At 37.1% G+C, this 11,385-nt stretch overlaps 1 protein-coding gene across 1 annotated transcript; it reads right to left on the bottom strand.

Annotated features, from left to right (window-relative positions):
- Nucleotides 1-3,812: 3,812 nt before the first annotated feature.
- On the bottom strand, nt 3,813-4,145 carry LOC104098610 (protein GLUTAMINE DUMPER 3-like). The gene has a single exon (XM_009605392.1). The coding sequence runs from the start codon at nt 4,143-4,145 to the stop codon at nt 3,813-3,815; it is 333 nt and encodes a 110-aa protein (XP_009603687.1).
- Between the last annotated feature and the right edge of the window lie 7,240 nt (nt 4,146-11,385).

The following is an 11,385-nucleotide window of genomic DNA, read 5'->3' as shown; positions in this document are numbered from 1 at the left end:
TTGGATTGCAAATGGGAAGTTGGGATAGGATTGCAGCTCTTATTTCTTGGACTCAACGACCAAAATGTTTTTAATTTCTCAAGTACTTCGAAACAGTGTATATTTATGAGAGTTATAGATAAATGAATTAGGTTTACGTTAGCTTTTTTCTACCGGAAATAGCCTCTCTACCTTCTTGAAGGTAGGGGTAACGTCTGCGTACACACTACCCTCCCCAGACCCCACTTGTGAGATTACATTGGATTTGTTGTTGTTGTTTGTTTACGTTAGCTTTTTATCCTTTTTATTTTCTTATAATGCATTACTAATAAGCAAGTAAAGGCAGTATTAGCCCTCTTGGCATTTTGCACCTCCCTATAATGTTCCTTTTCGCATTCATCAATAGAAATGTTCCATTTGTTGCATACAATGTGTCCTCGTACTGTATGCCTTCATCTTCCCAAATGTTTGCAGTTACAGTAGGTTTCTAATTCTTCCATTTCTTACTTGCTCATCTCCTTCTCTGCTCAATTGTATATTCCTTAAATCTGATCTCAATCTGTTCCTCCTAGAGTTGGGTCATCATGTCATAATAAGCATATATAACTGTGTAGATTAAAATGTTGGCGAGCGCCAATTATAACGTTTAATGATACTTTTGAAAATTTTAATGGCAGAAAAACCTAATTGATTTTTTGTGAGTGCATTTGAATTCCTTATTCACACGTAATAATGTTTCTATTTTCACAATTATACCTCTGCCGATCTTTTTGATCAATAACTCAAAATGTATACTCTTAGTCATTTTATCCCTTCCCAATTACTAAATTCTTATAATGGGCAATATTAGAAGTCTCTTATTCAGTTCTGTTATTTCCATTTCATGTATACATGGAGGTTAATCTGTATTGGCAGACTATCAACCATAATGTTGCATATATCTCCTTTCAAATGGTAGAAAAGGTAAGAGTAATTAGTTGTAAGAAATGAATCATGCAAGACAGACTATTAGATGCCATGTCATCCTTGTATAAAATTTATCCTCCTGTTCTTGTCCTTATTTTAAGTTGTCTCTTGGCTACTTAGCATGATACAAATCTGTAGCAAGTACGAGGTGAAAATGGTTTGTCTTAAAGTTTTTAAAGTGCTCTAGGATTACTAATATAGAAAGTCGACTTATATGCGGACCAGCGCAAGTTGTTTTTTACCAATTTAAATAGGTATCTCTAATTTGAATGTTAATGATTCCAAACATAATTTAAAGTAAGAGAACCTAAAATGTATTATATGGGTTCAATAATACTGAGCATCACTGGGCTGGAAACTACTGTGTCTATAAAGGCTAGATAGGCCAAAATTATGGTGGGAGTCTACCACGGCGGCTACGCGGTAGTGGTAGGGAAACAAAAAATTATTTATTTTGTAAGTTTTCAAGTTTGCCCTTTCTAAATGAGTGTGTATTGCTCAATGACCGAAGATAGATATTTTATAAGTTCAAAAATGATAATATAAACAAGCCGTTAAATTGCCAACGTCAGAAAGTATGCTCTGAATTGGAAAAACAGAACAAACGTACGTTAGGGTGCAAAATGCTAAGAGACCGTGGTTCGAGCTAGGTTGTTCTTTTATTCTTCCTAAGGTTCAATTTGTAAAGGTATCTATCTAGTCGTTGCTCTAACATGCAAATCTCCATTTCAAATTAAATGTCTTAATTTGGATTTACATGGAGATTAAGGAGAATTTGAACTGTTTACAGTTTGTATGGTGTCTTATGTCTGCCATTCTTTTAGGCATGCAACAATGGGCAGGGGCGGATGCAGTGTGGCAGTTACGTGTTCAATTGAACCCATAACTTTCGATGTAGAGTAAAAATTATGTGTAAAAATTCTTTAAAATTACAAAAATAATAGATATGAACCCACAACTTCAAAAATATAACAAGTTCAATGTTAATTTTTTTTAAAGTTGAACCCATAGAGTTTAAATCTTAAATTCGCCGCGGATGTCAATCTAAGAGGATCATATCAGATTTTTTCCAAGATGTGAAGATGTAATGTAACCGAGGATCTTATCAATTAAGATCATTTAACACTAATAGATGAATAACCCAACAAAAAAGCGATTATTAGAGGATGTTGTATTACTTTATTGGAAAATATACAATTGTTTATTCAAATATATGCGTCTTATTTATTTTTTGCATCCTGGTTTTGCTAGTGTTAGTAAAAGCACCCATTATTGGTGTACTATACAAACGTATAGTAGTAATTAGAATATCCTGAGAACATTAGAGCACCTTAGGAAACATGAAAGAGTAGGTTGTAGGAAAGAGTAGTGTCGGAGAATGAGGAACGTCAAATGTGTGCCACTATTGTACATTCGCAGTGTGCCTTTCCTTTTCAAAAGTATTCAGAACCTATTTTCTTTGATAAGGTAAGTAAATGAAAAGTATTCAGGACTCATTCCTTAAACTAGTAAAGTAGGATGCATCTGAGTCACTAAAACATGATTGATCATAAGCTTCGAGCCGCTGCGTCCAAATACTTTAGTAAAGCATATTCTTGACACTTTTCAATCACTAGTTTGACATCTCTTAATTAAGTTCTTCTTTAGACATGGCATCTGCAGGAAGGCATCTACCCAACTAGTGGCAAAATGGTTTAAAAAAAACTGTTATCCATCCATATTATTCATTAAAAAATGGATTGTATAATGAACTTTTTTAAAACGGGTCGAATATGAATAAGAATCATACTATCCACTTAGAAAATGGTTAATCAAATAGATAACTAATGTGTTTAACTTTTATATTTGTAAATCCAAATTAGGGGTTCCTCAAGTTTGGGAGACTAAGAATTCTCCCAAAAGTGATCATATTCAAGAAGCCATGGATAATATGGATGGATAACCCGTTTTTTATCCGTCTCAAATACGGGTCGGGTCGGATCATTTATCCTTTTTTTTTTTTGAATGGCCCGTTTTCGATCCGCTCATATCCCGACCCGACACGCCCGTTTCCCACCCCTATACCCAACTTTCCACGGCCATTTGCATTTCGCATTTACCGGGCAATTTTTTCTCATATTATCATTTGTCGTTTCTCTTGACCAGCTAATGACTAAGTAACAAAATAACACCTGAAAACATAGTAGGAATAGTTTCTTTTCTTTAAAAATGACACTGATTCTAATTCAATTTCAATAGTGAACTCACGAGGCACAGATTATCCAAGACTATAGAACACTTCCGATCATAATCAACGTGAGACATTCTAACATCCTCTTTGCTTCTCCTATACACCAAAGACCGGACATTTGGAGCATGAAAACATAACACGGGGTTCAATATTGCAAACATAACAATGTGGATGAGTCTTACTCTAATATTAGTGTATGCGTAAAGAAAATGTACTTTGGGTCTAACTCAACCCCAAAAGCTTGTTCATGAGGTGATAATTGTTCAAGATCATGTGAGCAAAACACATGCTCTCAACCAATTTAGAACACTCAACCCGTTCCTTCAACCAAATTAGGATACTTTAGTCGTTCTCTTTATTTGTTGCTTTTGTTACATCTACAACTTCATTATTTTTGGCCGCCGTTTGGAGTACACCATGAGGGATCTATGGAAAGAAAATCGGAGAGGGGAGGCTGGAGTCTCATCCGAGTATGCGTCCTGCTAGTATAAACTGTAACATAAACTACAAGGCTCTCTAGCCATATTTCCCAGTATTCTGGAATTGTATGCAATCTATCTACCATATATAGTCTGATAATAGCTTAGTATAGAACTATTAGAAAAGCAAGAACTAAAAATAAATTTATTATAGAAGTTCAAGCAAGAGATGGAGTGGCCAAGTAGCTAGGCTTGTCATCACCAGCCATGATGACAACAATCTTTGGTTTCATTACAATGATGTCAATCTGGTTATTAACATTTCCGGGCATTAACGTTCCACTGTTTCCATGGTTTTCCTCTATGACCTCTCCCCTTGTCATTGGCGATGAGATACGCCATTTCTTCTGGCAATGTGCACAGGCAAGGATGACAATTGCTATAGAAATGAGTAGAAATATAATGGCTAAGCCTCCAAAAAGATAAGGGACTGTAGAATTCCATCTCCAGACTGAGCAAGAATATTGTCTATCACAATTCGAAAGCCTCATTTTTATGATCTCTGTGTGTTTTAATTCTAAGGTGTGGAATTTTGGTGTAGCGTCATGGTGTTGGGAATTTACCAGCTCCTTTTAAAGGTGAGAATTGTGAGTGCTAAGACGGAAGATTCTAAAATGTGCCCTTTAGATTCTTCTGAAAAGTTGTGCCCTTTAGATACGTACTAGTATTAATTAAGAGTCCACTTAGTAACAGTGAATTAAGGCACTTGTACTTCCGATGTATGCTTTGTCTTTGTTAAAATTCATAAAGTTTCTGATTGGTCTTATGTTATATACACTAGTAGAATTTCGGCCAAAACCGACGCTACCGGCAGAAAACCAACCAAACTTGGTCGATTTTTTAAAATACATATATATTTTTTACTAATTCGATCAACTTTGATCGGATTTTTTTTAGCGCATTAGCGCAAGAATGCGGAAAATTATTTTTGTATCCCGCAAAATTTATTTTTCAAGAAATCGACCAACTTTGGTTTGTTTTTCATTTAAAATAAATTAAAATTAATATTCAAAAAACTGACCGAAATCGGTCGGTTATTTCGGCCGGTCGTTTTAAAAAACCGACTGATTTCGGTCAGTGATTTTATTTTTTAATAAAATCGACCGACATCGGTCGGTTATTTTCGCGCGAAAATGCAATTAAAGAGTATAAATAAAATAAAAGACAGTATTAACACAAAATGCACCAATGGTCTAGTGGTATAATAGTATCTTGCCACAGTACATACCCTGGTTCAATTCCCAAATGGTGCATTATTTAATTACATAATGGAAAAAGTTGACCGACTTCGGTCGGGTTTTTTGGCAATTTTTAAAAAAATTAATTGACCGACTGAAGTCTGAATCGATCGGTTTTCAGTCATTTTTTGCCAATTACCGACCAATATTGGTCAGTTTTGGCGGTCGGTTTTCTCCCCTTTTTAGCAGTGTCATGGATATAGCACATGTTGCATCATACATAACTTTAGCAAATTAGAGTGGTGTATAAACGGATCCAAGATTTAAAAATAATGAAATACATTAGCACACGTACATACACACTTAGAATAATTCAGACACTTCTTTGTCATATCTCTTTGAGATGGATATGGTAATGGTGATACTGCTCTCTTCTGGTACCCAAAAGATATGTATGGATATATTTGGTTATGAGTAGTAGTGGTGTATACGGGTAGATCCGAGCTCTATGCTCGATCGAGGCATCTGGAACAATAGGTCAAGGCTCGGCACCTACGTAAGAGATCGAAGTTACATATATAACTAAGCTCGATTCGAGCATTAAAGTTCTAAAACGACCATCAGATTTGCTCTCGAGTTTATCGGGAGCACGACCGACCCCGCTTATAACGAGCTCGAAGAAAAGCTTTGCCAACTCACACGACAAGTATTCGTGATTCTCGCCATTAACCAATTATTATGGCGAAAATTACGGGATTTAGTCAAAAAGGGAACCAACGTCTACATAATTTCTTATAAAATAATACCTTAAAGGTTTCATCTCTCTGTATATATAAAGGGAATAGAGTAATTCATTAGGGAGATTGTAACATACTTAAGAGAACAAGATACTATTTTTTCCAGCTTTGTTCATATTATTCTGTTTACAATAATATCACATCTAAATTCAAAGAAAATTAACCTTGCGAGGCTCAAGTTGTTCAATCTGCATGGTTTGCATTTATTTTTCTATTTATCCTTCCATATTAAATCTGATTTCTCACTTTGTATCAAATCAGATCACATATTCTTAAAACGACGTATAAATTTAATTGTTATCCGATTTTGGGGGTAAACAGTTTGGCGCCCACCATGGGGCTAAGGATAATAATGGTTATTTGATACAAATCATCATAACACACACTACTTTACACTTGCTCTTTGAAGTATCTTTGATCTCAGGCCAAAAATGACAAACTCTCAATTGGCACCTCTACATATCGACAATGAGGCTGGTCATCAAAGTGAGAATAACAACGTGGTGCCCGCTAATGAGGGGCCACCCACTGATGTCATCGGGATTCAGACTGCAGATCCAATCGATGTAAATTCACATGTGGCCATAGACGCGAACCTACGTACCGACCCTAAAAATAATGTCTGTTGTGTAGCCCGATCTGCAGCTCGAAACTCACAGAACATTGAAGAAGACGGGATTAGCCTACGCATGATCTTCGAAATGATGCAAGCTCAACAGGTGGCGATAGCTCAGTTGTAGAGCCAAACCCATGCACCGAGCAGGGTTGAACACGATCCACCCCAAGAAGTCCCCCACAGAACGGAATCGACCATGATAAGGTAGAATGAACAAGGGGACTAACCCCGAAATTATAAAAATGCTCGAGGAGCTAAAAAAGCGGATAGAGTCAGGGGAAAATAAGATCGAAGCAAACGATAAAAAGGTTGAAACCTATAATTCCAGGGTAGATCAAATCCAAAGAGCACCCCCAATATTGAAAGATTGGATTCCAAGAAGTTCGTGCAAAAACCTTTTCCTCCAAGCGCGGCCCCAAAACCGATCCCCAAGAAATTTCGTATTCCCGAAATACCTAAGTACAATGGAGAGACCGATCCAAACGAGCATGTAACTGTTACACCCCATGTTTTTGTACGTGAAAGTACGTCGTAAGTCAATTGATGTAAGCTTGAAAATGAGATCCTCTTTGAAAGTATATAAAGTGATTTAGTGATGTTACGTCCCATTTTCGCAAGCCTTTAAGAGTTATTATTCGGGGACAAATATTTCTAAGGGGACATGTTGTTACACCTCGTACTTCAGACGTCACTGTTATTATAGGATTATCTAATGTAAGCTCAAAAAGGACGAAATCCTTCTACAAGGATAAGAAAGGTTTATCGAAGTGTTAAGTAAGTTAAGATGAATATGAGACTTGTTAATCATGATTTAAATGAGTTTAAAATCATGATATGACTATATATGATATTTTGATATGAAATATAAAGTTTGGAAAAAATCGGATTTATGTTGTGGAAATATTGAGCTAAGATTTGCCTTGTAACGAGCCGCTTTGAGAAAATAAATTCATATGCTTTATGATATCTTTTGGGACATATATCATACCAAAATGAAGGTATTTGAACCTAGTTTCCAACGGTCTAAACCATTTATTCATACGATATCAGGGTAGAGAAATATAGATTTTTAAAGAAGGATCGCCAAGTCACGTCGCTGCACTTCGGAGAAACTGGCAGGTTTATAGGCCAGGTTGCGAGGCTGTTTTCTCCCAATATATTAAGATTTACAGGGATATATTTATATTTAATTAAATTCCCATGTATTTAGTTTCTAACTCTGCAAACCGTTCGTCGATACGACGTCGGAGTAGAGAGATATCCGTATTTTTGCGAGACTACGCAAGCAGCTCGGTTGGGACCCACTTGAGACGACCACTGACCTTACGTCTTTAAAAGATGTTTCATCCTCATTTTGGGTCATTTCTCACCCAAATTTCGTCCAACATCTCTCCAAAACCCTCCCTAACATATCCCAAGAACCAAACTCAAGGGAAATCAACTCAAATCATCATCAAAGGTGTTAAAGACTACAAGAGAATGCTTCTATGATATTGTGGTGTGGTTGAGGGCTATTGTAAGCTAAGTTGAGATATGGTTTCGAGTTGTAGCTATTATCCAAGGTATGTATAACATCTTATTGATTGTTCCTAAGGTTAATCTTGTGTTGGTTGTGTTGTTTGAGTGAAAAAACATAAGATAACACTTAAAAGAACATGAGATATAGTTGGACTGTTTTGTGACTAAATATATAATTTGTGGTGGCTGGAAATTATGAGAAATAATTTGATAATGTTGTGGCTGCTGTTGTTAAGATTTTATAGGTGTTAATTAAGTTGATTGAAGAAGAAAAGATGAAAAACAAGTGATTGACGATAAAAATTAAGGTGCTAGACGTATGGGGCTATTTTGGAAGGCATTTTGTGGATGTTTTGAACTAGAAATAATATAGTACATATAAGTATGATGTTCTGAAGGTTGTAAACTAATTTATGAAATAAGATTTGGATTCAATTTATATCTTGTTATGAGTAAAAAATGAGTTTGCCGCTCAATATGATTGTTAATGATACTAGTAAGTTAAAGTAAGAAGTCTATAAGGAATAATATGGGGTATACAGATTCCAATTGGGCTTGTAGCTCTTCGTGAAATAGTTGTGACTTGTTGTTGTTATATGGTGTCTTGTTATTGATAATTATGTATTGATGGATTTCTCCGGTCATTGTTATTGGTATATGGTATTGGAGGAGGCTCTTGTTACAAGGGAGATGCTGCCCAAATTTACATAAACGAGCTGCTAGTTTAAGTTGCTGACTTAGCCTCTACTCAACACTGATTTTGAATCTCCTTATGCTATGGTAGATTGAGTTGAGTTGTTTGAAGAATTGGTTGGAAGGTATTAAGGACTCAATGGAGTTAAGGTATGTTAAGGCTATCCTTTCTTTCTTATTGGCATGATCCATATGATACAACGAAACGAGCAAGCACGCCATTTTCACGAATGATTCTGTTCCTAGAAGTACTAGGGTTACCTATATTCTTGATTCCCCATATGTCTTACTATTATATCGCCTGTTTATGGGTCTCATGACATTACGACAGATCTTATTGACTTTTTTCATTATGCACTGTATTCATTTATACATGTATATTGACCTATGACCAGATGACGTTATATACACGTATAGTATATGTATATGGGGTATGGGGGAAAGGCTATGGCGTTATATATGCACCACCACCTGATCAGCTGGTATACGTTTATGATTTCGCCCACAGAGGCTGAGATAATATGATGGGATACCCTCAGAGGCTTGATAACGTTATGTACGCATATACCTATGCATGGTATGACATTTATATGCACATGCATGACATTATAAATTTTTCATGATTCATAAAGCTATTCAGAATTACAGGTTGAGTTCTTTACTCCATGTTTCTTTCATATCTTTTATATACTACTATCATGCCTTACATACTCGGTACTTTATTTGTACTGATGTCTCTTTTGCCTGGGGACGTTGCGTTCCATGCCCGCAGGTCCCGGTAGACAGGTTGAGAGTCCTCCTAGTAGGCTATCATCTCAGCAGAAGGTGTTGGTGCACTCCACTTGCTCCAGAGTTGCCTATCTGGTCAGTATGATTTGGACATGTATTGATTGGTATGGCGGGGCCATATCTCAAACTTTATGATATTTATGTACTTGTAGAGACTTGTAGACAGATTTCATGCATATGGATACTTGTATGGCCTTGTCCGCCTATATTTTGAGTATACAAATGATCATGTCGGTCTTATAGGCCCGTATGTTGCATACATAAGCTTCTATATCATGTTGGGTCATCCCATGTCGAGTATTCTCTTATGTTTAATTTTAGTTATCTCATGATGGCCTTTCGGTTCATTTATCCATGATAGTATGATAAGAAGGATATGTGACGTTGGTACTCGGTTGAGTTAGGCACCGGGTGCCCATCGCGGCCCTACTGGTTAGGTCATGAAAAAAGTGGTATCAGAGCAGTTCTGTCCTAGGGAGTCTACAAGCCGTGTCTAGTAGAGTCTTGTTTATGGGTGTATTGTGCACCACACTTATAAGCAGGAGGCTATATGACATTTAAGATTATCACTCTTTCTTCTTACTTTAGATCGTGTGGTAGAGCTCAGTTGTAAGAATTCAAACTCCTAAATTTTATTTTATTCATAATACAACGATACCTATATCCAGAAAGACAGTTGGTAAGAGATTGAATGTGACTGTGGAATAGTTGAGTTAGAGGAACTCGATTTTGCATCATGCTTATGATGAGTAAATATGAGGTCTTCAGTAGATCATGTGTGTATTAAAATGTGTAAACTTCTTGATAAGGAGCCTTAAGGCAAGAATATCTATCCACCCATATGGTAAAAAGAAATAAGAGAATCAGAAGGTAGATACAAGTTTCGGCGAGTAAAAGAAGCAAGATGAAGAAGGGCACGAGGTACCTAGTTAATGAAGATTATAAGTATTTGCAATTCAGATAGAGAAATACAGCATTACGAGTTACTTTCAACAGTAATAGAGTTATATACAATTAGCCACACTCGTCTTAGTTATGCCCTATGGGAGCCAGTAGATATAGTTTAAGAGAATGATAGGATATCAGGATCCAGCTGGGGTTAGAGTAACCCAAAAATGGTGGATGGATTATTATCATTAGCTAACATTTCCGAAGATAGTACAATTGTGGTAATATATCTCCTTGTGAGACACCTAGATGGTGAATTCTAGAATAGTACAGTTAGATATGAATACTAGAATGTTCAGAAATTTCAGAAGATAGGCAGTGGAATCCTAGAAGGGATAAATATTTACCTTAGTATGACTCCAACAACAACAACAACAACAACCCAGTGAAATCCCACTAGTAGGGTCTGGGGAGGGTAGTGTGTACGCAGACCTTACCCCTCCCCCGAAGAGGTAGAGAGGCTATTTCCGAAAGACCCTCGGCTCAAGAGGGCAAAAATACAAAAGGAGACAATAGCAGCGTCACCACAGAAATCATAGGAAAAATAGGAACAACATGAAATCCATAAGAAAGATGCAAAGCAAAAACGATAGCTAGTAAATAGGTCCGGCACTGAAACGCAAAATAGTAAGACGCGGCATTGCCACTAGCTAGCTTAGACAAAAACCTTACCAGACTAGTCTCACAACGGTACGAAGTAAGGCAAGACTCAACTACCTCCTAACCTACAACCCTAATACTCGACCTCCACATCTTCCTATCAAGTGCCATGTCCTCAGAAATCTGAAGCCTCACTATGTCCTGCCTGATCACCTCTCCCCAATACTTCTTCGGTTGTCCTCTACCTCTTCTCGTGCCCTCCACAACCAGCCGCTCACACCTCCTTACCGGGGCATATGGGCTCCTCATCTGTATATGCCCGAACGATCTGAGCCTCGCCTCCCGCATCTTGTCATCAATGGGAGCCACGCGCACCTTCTCCCGAATATCATCATTCCTGATCTTATCCATCCTAGTGTTCCCGCACATCCACCTCAACATCCTCATTTCTGCTACTTTCATCTTCTGGATATGTGAGTTCTTAACAGCCCAACACTCAGCCCCGTACATCATGGCCAGTCTAACCACCGCTTTATAAAACTTACCTTTGAGTATCGGTGGCACTCTCTTGTCACACAGGACTCCAGATGCT

Source organism: Nicotiana tomentosiformis, chromosome 2, assembly GCF_000390325.3.
Source record: "Nicotiana tomentosiformis chromosome 2, ASM39032v3, whole genome shotgun sequence".
NCBI classification, from domain to species: Eukaryota; Viridiplantae; Streptophyta; class Magnoliopsida; order Solanales; family Solanaceae; genus Nicotiana; species Nicotiana tomentosiformis.
The sequence above is the reverse complement of the archived record's forward strand: the minus strand, read 5'-3'. Positions and strand labels throughout refer to the sequence as shown.